Here is a 14,427-nt window from a genome sequence, read left to right on the forward strand (position 1 = left end):
CTTTCATATGAAGACGGGGGCCGCAAATCATCATCCTGCGGGCCGCAAATGGCCCGCGGGCCGCGAGTTTGAGACCCCTGATTTAAACTAAGAAATGCAGTTTTAATTGTAATTTGTTTTTAATATAAGTACTATACTATGAGAAAAATGCTACAAGAACATATAAACACAAAAATGATTATTTTCATTAGAATGGGTCTTTAAAAACTTTATCCAACTTTTTTTTTTTTTAATATATATATATTATTTTCGGTCAGACTGTTCAAAGGTGTGAAAGAAACAAATCAATGAAAGTTCTAAAACATTTTTTGACAGTCTCGCCCATCCAACTGAGTTGGATTAATCTCAATGTGTCTTCAGTCCCAAACTTTTAACGATACACAAACAAAGCAGACTATCTGAGACTACTCTTGATCCAAACCAAAAATTTTGGTATAAATCTGAGATTTTCCATCAAAAAGGATTTTGATAGATTGTAAAAATAAAATGAAAGTTACATATGGAACTATGGTTTCATATGTAACTTTAATCACGGATGAAGCAGAGCCACGAAGATTTATAGCCTCACTTGGGTCACCAGGAACTTTGTTGTCAGTAAATTCTCTTCCTCTTTTGTCCTGACTTTGATCTTAAAGGAAGTCTAGACTTTCACTTTTTTGGGGGCTATCTTACCCAGCTCTTGTAATAATCCTCCTTCAGCAGCGAGGCATCATGGGCGCGCTGCAGGACTCCCAGCAGCCTTTCCTGCCTCTGTGACACAAATATGTTACACAACACCTGACAGGCGGTATTCAGTCCACACGAACGAGGTTTCTAGCGTCTCCGCTTCTTCACCTTTTCCATCAGCTCTTCGACGTTGGTCTTTCTCTTCCTCCTTTCCATGCAGAAATCCAGGTAGCAGCTCCACATGGGTTCTAAAGAACAAGTTTTTATCTAAGTCTTCATTTCCTCCAATAAGACATTTAAGCAACCATTTTTTAAAGAAATCCCGTTGGGCAGTCCTACCCGTGCTGGCGACCTTGAGGCCTTCCTCATAAATCAGGCAGCAGCGCTCCTCTTTGCGGTTGATGTCCGACGCCCGAGCTTTGGCGCTGTGCAGCTCCTCCCCCACCCCCGGCGCCTCCAACTCCCTCCTGGCCATGAAGTCCCACATTAAGCCGTCTGCTGCGTAGTTGGTCTGTAAACTGGAAAAGTGGGACGATAAGCAAATGAAGCGACGTTCGGTTGGAAAAAAGGTAAAGAAGAGTCTAGCAGGTAGATGTTTGACTCACTCTTGCAGGATGGAGTCCTGGAGCTCCTTGGTGAAGTCAAAGATGGCGGCTATGTTCAGCAACGAGATGACGAACTCTGCTTCTGTGGAGACCAAACCCGGATCAGAAACTGAATTCTGGGTAAAAAGTTTCTACATTTTATCAAAATTAAACTGTGGTATTTAGATGCTTAAATGTACCAACAAAGATTCCTTAGGTTAAAAATATGTTTTACCTTTAATAGTGTTTTAAAACTAGAGCCAACGTTAGAAGTGTACCTTTGATTTTCCCTGTAGCATCTTTATACACTATTTCCGCCAGTCTGCCGCTCAGGATCTCAGGAGAAAACTCATATTCACCCTAGGAGGTGTGAAAAAAGCTGCAGTGAGTCCACAGGCTGCAGACGCGCGGGCGTGCCGACATGTTCGATTTGCACCCACCAAGTCAATCTCCGCCTTCTCCAGCTCCGCCTTTTGCTTCCTCAGTTTCTCAGCGTGCAGCAGCTCCATCCGGAAATACTGCCAGAGAAATATAACGAAGGATTTTCCTTCTGCTCCACTCTCTCTTGACACCACCTGAACGGTGAAGCGTGAACTGCGTTCGTTACCTCCTGGTAGACTTTCTTGTTGTTTGGGTGAAAACGCAGCGCTCGCAGGAAGAGGTGCCGAGCGCTTTCAGAGGACTCTCGGTCCTCCAGCTCGCTCTTGGCAGCCATGATCCACAGCGCTAACAAAAAAAGAAGTCGTTTAAGTTCAGTTCAAACTAAGTTTTAGGAGATTTGTGCTTTAGTGAATGAACTACCTGGTTTGTCAGGGTGGATAGCGAGCATAGCTGAGTACACCTTGCTGAGCTGTCCTTTGGTGGCCTGATGGGAAAAAAAAAAACACAGAAATAATCCATAACTGCATCATTATGAAGCCATTTTACATGCGATATAATTTTACATACCCATTTCTTACAGAAGGCAACATGGGAAAGCCAAAGCTGGACATCATCCTGCAAAAGACACAGATTTGTTTTGCAGTAATAATAATTGGTTCACGACAACATTGAAATGCAACCTGCAAACAGAGTAAACATAATTTAACAACAAAACGGAGCAAGAAAAATGTGTAAAAATCAAAAGCTATGAATATGAAACTGTTTATCCCACCCACCATTAGTGAAACTTTATCCTTTCAAGAACTTCTTTTCTGGTTTCACTAATGAAGAATGGTCACCTACAAAAACAAATTTATTTTCTCATTTTTATTTCCTAATTTTTTTAAACTGTGTTGTAAATTCAGAATTTAATCTGCCAATTTTTATCATTTTCATGCCACAATTCTGTTTCCATTTTTTTCTCTTTCTATAATTCCAGTTTTCCCCTCAAGTTTTAGCTTTTTGTGAGCATATGATCAAAATATGTTACTGAATTATTATAATCTATTTTTTTCATGAATAATTACCAACACGTATTAAACTTGTACTTCTAAATTTCCAACAGATTCTTCCTGAAAGTTTTCGTTGAAACTACTGCCACAGCAGGAAAAGTTTTTATTTTTCTGGAGAATTGAGATCTCAAAGGAGTTTCTGATTCATGTTTACAGCCAGCTCCTTTCAATAAGTGTCAGACCATAAACACAATGAAACACAAACAGTCATTTATAAGTAAATGTGATATTTGGAACATATATAAGTAGGGGTGTCAAATTATTGTGTTAATTGTGATTAATTACAGACAAATTGGCACCTGCGATTTTGTCATTCTTAAAGGACTAACCCTAACAAAGCCTGATGAGGTTATGAGTAGATAAATCAACGGCGTATACAGAGTGCTGATCTGACTAAGATGTGGAATAAGGTATGTCGAAATTTGTATTACGGTATTAATAAGAAGATTGTGGTCAATATTTTTTGGATTGCCTAGAAAAGTGTTCCTAGTGTTTTTATGTGTTAAATTAGAAAACCGGAGTTCCTATTGCTACTGAAAAATATGCACATTGTTGGTGTAAAAGTAAAGGTTTGAAGTCTGTTATATAAGAACCTTTTCATAAATTCGTTTTTTTTATATTTTTTTTGTTGTATTTCAATCTTTTACGGCGCCACAGTGTCATAAATTTAAATGAAAACACCACAATAGAGGCTTTTCACAGCAATTATTAGGTTAAATTCAAAATGGATTCATTAATTAATTACAGGTCATGATTAATAAGTAGCACACCAAAAATAATCCCATCACAGCAAGTTTGTGTTTACTTGAATTGTGATAAATGTACACATTAAATTAAATTAGATAAAGAAAGACATTTATTTCCATGTGACTGCGTTGCAACTTTGACTTTGTTCATTCATTACCTTCCACTTCTTTGTGGCTCTTCTGAAGATACTGTTTATTCTGTGGATGATTGGGAACTCGATCTCCTCTCGTTTGAAGTTGTAGTTTATATGCTGAAAAATGAAGAGATTACACAGTCACTTTTGCATCTCATGCTCATATAATTGTAACAATACATTAATACACTGCTCAAAAAAATAAAGGCAACACCTGAAAAACAATGTTACTCCAAGCCAATCACACTTCTGTGTAATCAAACAGAAGTGGAATAGACGTTTGGTATTTAGTAGAAAACACAAGGATGTGCTTAATGTTCCTTTTATTATTTTGAGCAATGTTTTTACAGTTTCATGGCTACTTACTGCTCTCCTCTTCTTTATCAGTTCTAAAACATTGATTTCATACTGCAAAAGAACAACAACAAAAAAACAGGTATAAATACATAAATAATTCTAAAGCTTGGCGCTATTTGGTGCCAAAGTCTTTTCCCACCTGAATGTATGCAATGAAATCCTCCTTGTTCACTATCATCCTGTGAAGCTTGTATTCTAGAGCTGTTGCCCTCTTTACAACGGACCTAAATAAGGGACAAACATATTAGATTGATAACTTTCAGGTGTAAACACAAAAGTTTAAACAAACAAACGTGTCAGGTTTACTGCAATAAAAAGGCTGGACACATCGCGGCTGTTTCCCTTACTTGACTTCTTTTTTGGTGAACAGACCCACTCTCTCGAGCTGCTCCAGCTCCGGGATCCGGTCCTCGATCCGCTGCTGCACGATCTCCGCCATCCTTTCGACAAAGCTGCCCCAAACGACTGCTAATTTGCGATTTTAAACGTGGAAAATTTGATTTATCTGCACACGAGAGACTTCACGGGGACCCTTTCGAACACATGGGAGCAACTTCCGGCTGCGACTGTAAATAGGTCCGACCGGAAACAAGAGTGCTATGATTCGAAGAACGTTGTTTGTAATTTGTTGTTTATTAAAGCGTCATTAATGATTGAAACATATCTTTAAAAAAATATGCAATATCATAGTCAGTAGTTTTTGTGAATAGAAAAATAGAAAGTGCACTTTAATATGTATTTATTTCACTACAATTCAATAGTTCTTTTTTGTTTTCGTCAAATCTAGCTGTCACCCTGCGTATACAAGTAAAGTTACTTTCAAATGAGCAAATAGAATTTTATATGGGAAAATTAAATTTAGAAATATCGCTGTTTTTTTCATTTGTGTTTGTTTGTTATGTGTTGTTTAGAGAAAAAAGGCAGATCATCTTGATTTCCCGCAAAATCGCTGAAAGTAGAAGCGGGCATTACGTGATTTCCTGAGCTTGTCAGCCAATCACATCGTCGGATTATCTCAAGACGTCTCCTATTGGCTGACAGCTGGCTGGTGCTCTGTTGTTCAGTACAAATTGGAGGAAACTAAATCGGCAAAACCCCGTGGATAACTTGTCGATAATTTGATCCAAAATATTTTTAGTCGACGTATAAGAAGTATATTTGTGACAGTTGAATGCAGGGGTGAGGTCGGTTGTGAAAACAAGCCGTTCTTTAGAAGTAAACTATGCTAGCCCCGCAAGCTAACTAGCCACCGAGTCGTCGCCTCCTCTTCATGGGTTTCTTCTGCTGAGCCTGCCGGGCTTGTTCAAGAGCAACGAGGCAAACTATTTATGCCATCAGCCAGGGTAGGTTACCTTTTGTATGTCAATGACTGATTTAGAAACAGTGTGACTATTAAATGCAGCCTATTAACAGTCAATGCATTAGCATTCCTTTTAGCTTAGCTAGTTAGCTAACCTGCTAATGCGAGTATCTGCTCAACAGCATCGCTAACTACTCTTACTGTTCGTTTATTTTGGGTTTTTCGTACATTAAGCACATTTTATGGTTTAATATACAGAACTCGGACTGTATCATGAGTGGGACGAGCTGCAAAGCGAACGGAGCTGTGTACCCGGCCTCATCAACAATGATGAGCTCCCTGAAGAAGCCGAAGATGGAGCAAATTCAGGCCGACCACGAGCTCTTCCTGCAGGCGTTTGAAAGTGAGATTTTGACGTTTTTTTCTTCTCTGTGATTCAACTCTATATTATAAATTTCGCTTTTAATGAGCTTTTAAATACTTTAGTTAATTAAATGTAATTTACAAACATACGTATTCCTTTTTGCAAACATGTTGCTAGCTAAATAGATTTCGATTGGTGTAGTTAAGCATAAATCATGTTTATAAATCAATGAAAAGTCAGATCTACTAGTTAAAAACAATAAATGTTACAGTAATTTATAGTCATTTTATGTTTTTGATTGTCCCAATTGCTTTCAAGAATTTTTTTTAAAGTATTAGATCCAATTTTTAAAAATACTTTATCACTATAAAGTTCTCCATTTGCTGGAATTTCTTTTTCAAGTTCATCAAGTTTTGTCACTGTCTAAAACAGATTAATATATATATATTTTTAGAACCAACTCAGATTTACAGATTTCTTCGCACAAGGAACTTGATTGCAGTAAGTCAACAAATCTGTTGTTTATTTATGTATTTTGTTGATGGTTCAGATTTTTGACCGTTTTCGTTTTTCTCTCTCCACCTTGTAGCCTATATTTTTGCACAGAACGCTTACTTTTATGTCCCATAGAAATGGCCGAACAAACACCCGCAGGTATGCATGATTGTTTCTAATTGGAATGAGAATAAAATCTTGGTTTTCAACAGCAATATTAAATATTATATTTTAAAAAAGCAACATACACATCCTTGTTTTGATCTAAGCAACAATTTGGATTTTCCTATCCTCCCAGGAAAACATTCAAAGTGGATGATATGCTACAAACAGTTGAGAGGATGAAAGTAGAACAGGATTCGCCAAGGTAATAAATTTACAAAGATGCTGATTTAAATATTCTAATTTGCCAAATCGGTAATTTGCCTATTTGTTTCCTTCCTTTTGCTTTGCTAGTTTGTCTTCACACCTGCAGCTAACATTTACTGGGTTCTTCCATAAGGATGGTAAGTGTTAGTAGTATTTATTTTTTTTCGGTAGTAAACGTTTAAATGTGTCAGATATTTAATCTCTATGTCTCTATGTGCTGATGGGGGTATTTTGTGTTGCACAAGCATATGCATAAACTTGGCTATTTCCTCTGAAAATGAAGAATTCTTTGGTGTCTAAATATGTATCAACATCCCTGTTGTTGACATGGCAACAAAATTATGAAAATATGGAGGCGGGACTTCTTTTAATAGCAGCGTTATTGCTCAGTTACTCTGGGGCTGCATTATGGCACACGGAGGGCCTTTCACTCTTAGTAGTCTGGGGCCTTTTGAGCATTTTGTTTTAATACTTTGTAATTTGTTCAATAATTTCTGTTTAAAACAGTGTTTTGTGGCAATGTTTGATGCCCATTGATTGATTACAACCCCAGCTTGTTTGTTTTTACAGATCGTTTTCATTATATTACTCAATAATTCCAGAGTAAACTCGAAACTGTCCAAAAATCTCAATTCTAAATAACGAGTTTGTCATTTTTTTCCTACAAAGAAAGAGATAAAACTGTTTTTTATGTTTTATAACAAAGATACAAAGTGTAGAGACAAAATAAAATTGTAAAAATCCGCAAACGAGGTAAAAAGAATGTGTAAAAATGACTTTAAAAAACAAGCAAAGTTCCACTAAGCTAAATATAATAGTCCAAGCATTTATTGTTTTGTCATGACCTCATTATGTTTGTTTTAAACCAATAATTTCAAAGCTAAAAATTTTAACCTTCACATTAAAATTGTGAATTTTGAACACAGACTTTTGAACACAGTTTGATGCAACTTCACTATAGATATATTGTGTAGCCTCGTGTGTTCCTAATTTACACTAAAGGAAAAGTCCCGTAGAGGTTGTTTTTCACGTTGGGTGCGAAAGCAGTTTTTGAAAAATCCCTTCAAACAAACGTTTGCTAGAATAATTTTACAAGTGCTGGATACAAATAAATTTACAGTTTTTTTTAAAGTGAGCTGTCACACATGAATATAAAGAGTACTTTTTAAACATATTTCATGTACAAATCAAGTCAGGGTAAACATTTATTAGAAAGGCGCATGCAGTAACAGACGAGAAATAAAAAAAAATAAAGTAAAAATTAAAGATAACTTAAAATCATTTTTGGACTCTATTCTTCTGTTGAACATTTGTGTGATTTTTGATCATTTGTGATTACTCATAATTCAGTCAGCTGCTTAGATGGAAGTGGTGCTTTGCTGTTACATTTTTTAAACAAATTAAAATATTTCAACTTTGAATCACCCAACGAAGCTTCACATTTTGTTTTCTGTTAATGTATTTAACTGACTCAATTCTTCTTCTTTGTCCCTCAGAAAAGCCATCCCAGAATTCAGAAAATGAACAAACTTCTGTGTCCTTAGAGGTGCTACTTGTCAAAGTCTGCCATAAAAAACGCAAGGTAAAGCAACACATCATTCCATCAGTCTCTCTTTAGCTTCTGTAATTGTAAACGTTTCTTTTTCTTTATTTCCAGGATGTCAGCTGTCCTATTAAGCAAGTGCCTACAGGTAAAAAGCAGGTGCCTTTGAATCCTGACAGTAACCAAACCAAGCCCGGCTCCTGCCCGTCCTTATTGGTCTCCAGCAACGAGTTTGAGCCCAGCAACAGCCACACGGTGAAGTCCTATTCGCTGCTCTTCAGGGTGTCGCGCACGGGGAGACGAGAAGCCAACGGTCTGGTTTATGGAGAAACTAATGAGAATATTGGTACCCTTATATTCAGAAATGCTCTAACACTGTCTAAATGAAGCCTGTGCTTGTTCTCTGAATAAGAAGCATTGATTATTTGATGCTGTTGTTGTTTAGATATTACAGAGACTCCAAGTAGAAAGAAGAGGAGTTCGTCTCATAGAGAGGAAGGAGAAACAATAGAGACTTACGTAGCACAGATGACTGTCTTTGATAAGAACAGGTGAGTGTCTGTGGTGTCGTCTGTTCTTCCTCTGGATCATCATAGCACACCTTTAAGGGCTTTGCTCATTGTTTCTAGAAGACTGCAGCTTCTAGACGGTGAGTATGAGGTTTCAATGCAAGGCATGGAGGACAGTCCTGTGAGCAAGAAGAGAGCCACATGGGAAACCATTCTTGACGGGAAGGTAAACGACGGCATACTTTGTCATTTCTTGAGCTGCTCTGCTTAAGTATTTTTAAGCCGATCTCCAGGTTTACTTTGTCTCTTTGCAGAGAGTACCACCATTTGAGACCTTTTCTCAGGGACCCACATTACAGTTCACGCTGCGCTGGACTTCAGATTCCAGCGGAAAGTCCACCGCCCCCGTGGCCAAGCCGCTCTCCACTCGCAACTCGTGCAGCACCAGCCCCATGGAGACCAGGACCAGCCACCACCGAGCTGCCCTCATGGGTAGGGTCCAGACTGACTGGAGACAAAAATATGCTAAATCCTTTAGTCACAATGATAAAATAATGAGGACTCGTTTATTGTGGGAGTTTAATTCTAAAAATGGCCACAATAGGGGAAAACTGCTTTAGTTTTTACAATTATTCTCATTCGTCCTCATTACACACTTTTTTAGACAAACATTAACATTTTAACTTGTATCTCTCTGATTATGATGAAAGATTTATGCAAATTTGGCAAATTAAACACATTCTGTTGTGGTGATGCAGCCTTAAGGAGATTGACTGACTAGGTCAGCAGCCAATCAGAATGCAGAACAATGCACCATTAAAAAAGAAGAGAAAAAAGCATGCAACATTAAAAAAAAAAAAATCCACAAAGGTGAACGGAGACGAGGGACCACTTTATTTAGCATAAAGTTCATTTTAAATTAAGAAAGTTTGAAATCTATACAATGTGCTGGATTTTTGTGCATTATATTCTGTACTTGAATCCCTTTGTGTGGCATATTGTTGCCTAATATCTGATTAATAACCAATTTTACAAAGAAACATTAGGAAATAACCTCAATTAGTTTATCATAAAAATGTTTAGCCGTCTTATTTTCTGACTCTCCGAATATTTGTGAAAGTTAAGTTTGTCCGTCTATTCCTAACAGCGCTGAAGGAGTCGGTCAGCGCCGACATTCAGATGAAGAAAGAGCTGGTGCCCTGTGAGCCCCGGCAGAAGATACGGATATTTTATCAGGTACATTAGACAACATGAACGTAAGAGTTTCAGAACTCTAACCATCTCATCATCACTCATCCCCTTATATAATTGCTTTATGTAAAGGCTAAATTCAGTTTTTATTAGTCTTAAACTTTTATTTTCTGTAAGATATGAGTTAAAGATCTGCCTCAAGCCAAGCAAGAAGAAAAAGTTGATCAATATCAGTAAAAAAGAGGATTTACTTTATTTTTTAATCATATAAATGAGACAATTGATGGAGTAAAATTTTTTCTTTCATCTTGATTTTTCTAATATGAAGGTTTTTATTCAACTCTTGCTTCTGCTGTATAAAGATTTGATTGACTTTGCATTAATTATTTGGTCCATTCTCGCTCAGTTCCTGTACAATAACAACACACGGCAGCAGACGGAGGCGAGAGATGACCTCCACTGTCCGTGGTGTACTCTGAACTGCAGCAAGCTCTACAGTCTGATCAAACACCTCAAACTCTCCCACTCCCGCTTCATCTTTAACTATGTGGTAAGAGTCACCTTCAGTTTTTTTTTTAACACATATTATCAAAAGTGGTGCCAGAGAAAATTAGTTTTCTGACTAAAAAATGTGTGAAGTTGTTTTAAAAAATACAATTTTCCATCTTTGCTCTTTGTAGAGGCCTTTTAAATCCCTGCTTGTGCATGTTAATACTACCAACCTCAGGATTTCTGCTGCACTTTTTCTCAAACGGGTCTCATTTTTATTAAATGCCGAACGTTTTTTTTTCCTGCAGCCTCATCCCAAAGGTGCTCGGATAGACGTGTCCATCAACGAGTGCTACGACGGCTCGTACGTCGGCAACCCTCAGGACATCCACAGTCAGCCGGGCTTTGCTTTCAGCCGCAATGGTCCGGTAAAGAGAACTGCTGTCACTCACATTCTGGTTTCCAGGTAATCAACACTCTGATTCCTATTATTACAGTCAAAAGAGACTATTTAAGCCTTTTCTTCATCATCAATCCTGCTTTGTATCGATGAGCCGTCTGCTCTCTTTTTGTCGTAGACCCAAGAGGACCAAACCGAGTCTTTCAGAGTTCCTGGAGTCTGAGGACGGAGAGTTGGAGCAGCAGAGGACGTACGTAAGCGGACACAACCGCCTGTACTTCCACAGCGACAGCTGCATGCCTCTGCGGCCCCAAGAGATGGAGGTGGACAGCGAGGACGAGAGAGATCCAGAGTGGCTCAGAGAAAAGACTTCCATGGTGAGAACCGGCAAAAGAAATCTCTGTTTAGACCCCCTCCCGCTAGCTTACACCTCACATTCCCAAGCTAACATCACCGGTGCAACAATTGATGCGCAATACAGTTTAGGGCCAGACGCCAGCTCAGATCAGGAAAATGAAGACGTTCATGGATCTGTTTGTCTGCAAGTGGATGCATCAGAGTGGAGTGGAGCAGAGCGCTCATGGCCCCCGCTCAGCGTATTTTCTACCTAAAACAGCTCTTTTTTTTTTTTGCTTTTTTTTTCTTTTCCAGGTTACTCCTGATTCATAATGATTTGAATAAAGAAATGTATAAAAAATGCTATTGTAGCTTAATTTAATGCTAAAAAATATATAATTTTCATCCAAGTAGGTCGGAAAAATGTATTTTTCACAATTCCTCAAGGTCTTAAAGTCTTAAAAGCATTGAATTCATGAATTTGGAATAATCCCATTAAAAGTATTGAATTTTGATATCTAAGCCTTAAAAATTGTGCAAATTGAAACATATCCGTTTCTCGTTTCTTGTTGGAATTGTAATTTTTCAACCACGATTATTTTTGATCAAATAATGTACATAAACAGTGGTAGAATCAATCGTTATGCACCAACATGCTGAATGCCGTCCGCTGGTTTAAAAAAGAACCGCGCTGAAGCATCAGGCACAGATAAGAAGCTACAATTTTGATCACAAAATGGGAATAAATGAATAAAATTAAAAATAATTTAGGAAATAGACTGAAAAATTGGTCTGAATTTTTGTTGGCTATAAAAAATGATCTTTACCTTGAGGAAGCTGATTTTTGTTTTGTTCTTTGCAGCAACTTGATGAATTTACTGATGTCAATGAAGGAGAGAAGGAGGTGATGAAGCTGTGGAACCTCCATGTGATGAAGCATGGGTACGTTGCAAAAACAATGAAGGACCAGACAGAAGTTTTTATTTAATTACTTTTGTTTTCTAGCATCTGGTGTGTGATTTTAAAGTAATTTATGTCTCAGTTTTGTGGTATTAAATTGTATCATAGACTTTCCGTCTGAACTTTCCACGTTTCTCTTCAGCTTCATAGCAGACAACCAGATGAACCAGGCGATCATGCTTTTCGTGGAAAACCGCGGCGCTTACATCATCCGCCGCAACCTCTGCCGCAACTTCCTCCTGCACCTGGTGAGCATGCACGACTTCAACTTGGTGAGCACCGCCACCATCGACCGCGCAATGGCGCGCCTGCAGCAGATCCAGGAGGAGCTGCCGGACGTGGAGGCGCCGGAGGACCGGGCGATGGGAGCGGCGGTGGCCTGCAACGGCGGCGCCGCTCCTTCCGGCGGGGGGTCGCAAGGAAAGAGGACAAAAAGTGTGCTAACAGACTGATGGAAGCCACCAGGAAGGAATGATTAATGTAACAAACATTACCAGCCTTCTGTTGATGAGGAAAGCGTTGGACCTGACGCAAACCAGTGTTCAAGGTAAACACGTTTTTGAGACTCAAAAACTGAACCAAATACAAACTACTTTAGAGTAACTCACCCACATCGTCTCAAATCAGGACTGAAAGATGCAGGTGGATCCTACTAATAATGTGCATTCTTGCTGGAGCCTCCGGTTCATTCTGTGACCTTTTGTGGCGGCACAGCTGCCCTCCGTATGCTGGAATAATGGACATCCGTGTAAAGACTACAGTTAAAACTGTACTCCAAACGTCACAGCTGATTGTTGTGCACACACAAAATAAGCATCGTTGAAAGCGGATCTTTTTAGCTCGTTATTTTTTGGCACTTGCCCTTTTGTATTTTTTAAATTTCCATTAAAAAAAAAAAAGAATAGTATTGACAATATTCTTTACATCAGAGGAGCATCATTTGTTTCTCTGATATAAATAATATTAACGTGCACAACTTGAAGAACTTCACAGGAACATCTACAGCTAATCATGTTTAATTTCGTTAAGGATTTATCAGTGCTGGTAAATTATGAACCTAGTTTTAGCTAACACCTTCAGATTAGAATTCCTGCCGTTACAGGTCATTAAAAGATAAATAAATCAAGTTTTTCTGACAACAACAGCACATGGAGAGATTGACCATAATGAGATGTATGGAATTTCTTTATGCCGTCACAAAAAGTGTTTTCCTTTCCTTCATTTTTGTCAGGAGAGTACCAATAGCTGACAGAAATGTGTACACATGTAATTACATAACACGTTTAGCTCCTCTAAATCTAGAAATCAACTGTTTTCGGTTCTTCCCTTAAAGCAATAGGTGCTTGGCTCATCCACATGCAATGTCTGTCTCTGTTTTTGTTTTTTTAGGTGCAGTTTAAGCCAAAGTCAAATACTTTCACCCATCTTAGTTTGAGTCTTTCATTTTCATTCCATAACAAGATTGTTTGTTCATATTAAACTGTAGTTGTTTTTATTGTGCACACATGAATTGGTGATTAACAATGTTTGTCGTTGAAGATTTGCTTTGTGGACAACCAAAATTACAGAGGTGTTTTGTTTTTTCTCTCTTCTCACTGTCAGTTAAGAGTGACATATTCAACATTTTTGTCATGAATTGTGAATTGAACACTCTGGCTAAAGGGTATTTTATATTTAAATAAAATACGTTTGCCCTTATGATTGGCCGTGGTGCTTCTTTATGTTAGTCTCGGCTCAAAAACATTTGTTTCCATCTGATGAGATGTTTTTTTTATTTTTTTTTTAGGTTTTACTGAGTAAGAAAGAAGTGTAGTGGACTGGTGGTGTCTTGTCCATCCTGAAACTGGAAGATTTTAAGTTGAATCCATTGTCAGGTTAGACCAAATTAAGGGGTTATGACCAACAAACTTCAAGTCACGGGAATGGATCAAATGTCAAGAACAAATATCATAAAGGGCGGGTGGCAACTTTAGCTTTTGACTTCACAATTCTTAATTGCACCTGGAAAACAAATATGTCATTATCAGTAAAAGCATTTTTTTTTTTTTATCTTAATGCTGATTAAACATAAATGACAAATAAAGGGCTCCACCCTTAACTTTTGCTTATAAATTAGGAAGCTAGTTTATAATCAAACCTACTATATAAATGCTGTACTACATTTAAACCTAAAATGTGCTTTATACTACTAAAAACAAACTTGCATACCCCTTAAAAAAAAACAAGTATTAAGTGTTATTTTGTTTAAAAGGAAGGCAAATATCTCCAGATGGATAGCAGCGGCTGTGGTGCAGAGGTTGACCTCTGATCAGAAAAGTTACAGGTTTGGTTCCCGCCTTGCCCGGACATGTGTTGAAGTGTCCTTGGGGAAGGCATTGAAACCCTCATTGCTCCTGGTCATTTTAAGGTAAGTTGGTGCCAGTGTTCAGCAGCAAATCTGCCATCAATATGTGAATGTGTGAATGGACCTTCTGGGAAGGTAGTAAAGCGCTATATAAGTATATGCTATTCACCATTACAAACGCATGTAATTACTTTTTTTTTTTTTTTT

The 14,427-nt window shown here is 38.0% G+C and overlaps 2 protein-coding genes across 5 annotated transcripts in view; one reads left to right on the forward strand and one right to left on the reverse strand.

Annotated features, from left to right (window-relative positions):
• The window catches only part of utp6 (UTP6 small subunit processome component), an 11,150-nt gene extending 6,636 nt beyond the window's left edge, over nucleotides 1-4,514 (reverse strand). Inside the window, exons 1-13 of the mRNA XM_024289824.2 lie at nucleotides 4,268-4,514; nucleotides 4,060-4,144; nucleotides 3,930-3,971; nucleotides 3,588-3,680; nucleotides 2,199-2,246; nucleotides 2,052-2,115; nucleotides 1,858-1,976; nucleotides 1,691-1,768; nucleotides 1,529-1,610; nucleotides 1,272-1,353; nucleotides 1,006-1,184; nucleotides 835-914; nucleotides 673-750 (exon numbers count right to left, since the gene is read on the reverse strand). Coding sequence (XP_024145592.1) covers nucleotides 673-750; nucleotides 835-914; nucleotides 1,006-1,184; nucleotides 1,272-1,353; nucleotides 1,529-1,610; nucleotides 1,691-1,768; nucleotides 1,858-1,976; nucleotides 2,052-2,115; nucleotides 2,199-2,246; nucleotides 3,588-3,680; nucleotides 3,930-3,971; nucleotides 4,060-4,144; nucleotides 4,268-4,359 — 1,122 coding nt within the window. The 5' untranslated portion in view covers nucleotides 4,360-4,514. The remainder of the gene's footprint in view (nucleotides 1-672; nucleotides 751-834; nucleotides 915-1,005; nucleotides 1,185-1,271; nucleotides 1,354-1,528; nucleotides 1,611-1,690; nucleotides 1,769-1,857; nucleotides 1,977-2,051; nucleotides 2,116-2,198; nucleotides 2,247-3,587; nucleotides 3,681-3,929; nucleotides 3,972-4,059; nucleotides 4,145-4,267) is intronic.
• Nucleotides 4,515-4,907: 393 nt separating this feature from the next.
• On the forward strand, nucleotides 4,908-13,577 carry suz12b (SUZ12 polycomb repressive complex 2 subunit b). Of its 4 annotated transcripts, none has more exons than XM_024289822.2 (17): nucleotides 4,908-5,263; nucleotides 5,479-5,623; nucleotides 6,039-6,085; nucleotides 6,174-6,238; nucleotides 6,378-6,446; nucleotides 6,536-6,585; nucleotides 7,945-8,030; nucleotides 8,106-8,304; nucleotides 8,437-8,542; nucleotides 8,621-8,726; nucleotides 8,815-8,992; nucleotides 9,648-9,736; nucleotides 10,098-10,241; nucleotides 10,489-10,646; nucleotides 10,759-10,957; nucleotides 11,779-11,858; nucleotides 12,019-13,577. In XM_024289822.2, exons 1-17 carry the CDS (start codon nucleotides 5,249-5,251, stop codon nucleotides 12,326-12,328), a joined length of 2,046 nt encoding a protein of 681 aa, XP_024145590.1. In that variant the 5' UTR covers nucleotides 4,908-5,248; the 3' UTR covers nucleotides 12,329-13,577. The 4 variants fall into 4 exon arrangements, with proteins under 4 accessions (XP_024145590.1, XP_024145588.1, XP_024145589.1 ...); XM_024289820.2 differs by having other exon boundaries at nucleotides 4,909-5,263; nucleotides 8,106-8,337; XM_024289821.2 differs by having other exon boundaries at nucleotides 4,909-5,263; nucleotides 8,106-8,337; nucleotides 8,624-8,726.
• Nucleotides 13,578-14,427: the final 850 nt, after the last annotated feature.

The sequence above is a fragment of the Oryzias melastigma genome, linkage group LG1 (genome assembly GCF_002922805.2).
Source record: "Oryzias melastigma strain HK-1 linkage group LG1, ASM292280v2, whole genome shotgun sequence".
NCBI classification, from domain to species: Eukaryota; Metazoa; Chordata; class Actinopteri; order Beloniformes; family Adrianichthyidae; genus Oryzias; species Oryzias melastigma.

Coding starts and splice junctions, on each gene's coding strand:
- suz12b (XM_024289820.2), top strand. Junction 6,447..6,535: donor GTAGAACAGGATTCGCCAAG/GTAATAAATTTA, acceptor TTGCTTTGCTAG/TTTGTCTTCACACCTGCAGC. Junction 8,727..8,814: donor AAACCATTCTTGACGGGAAG/GTAAACGACGGC, acceptor GTCTCTTTGCAG/AGAGTACCACCATTTGAGAC.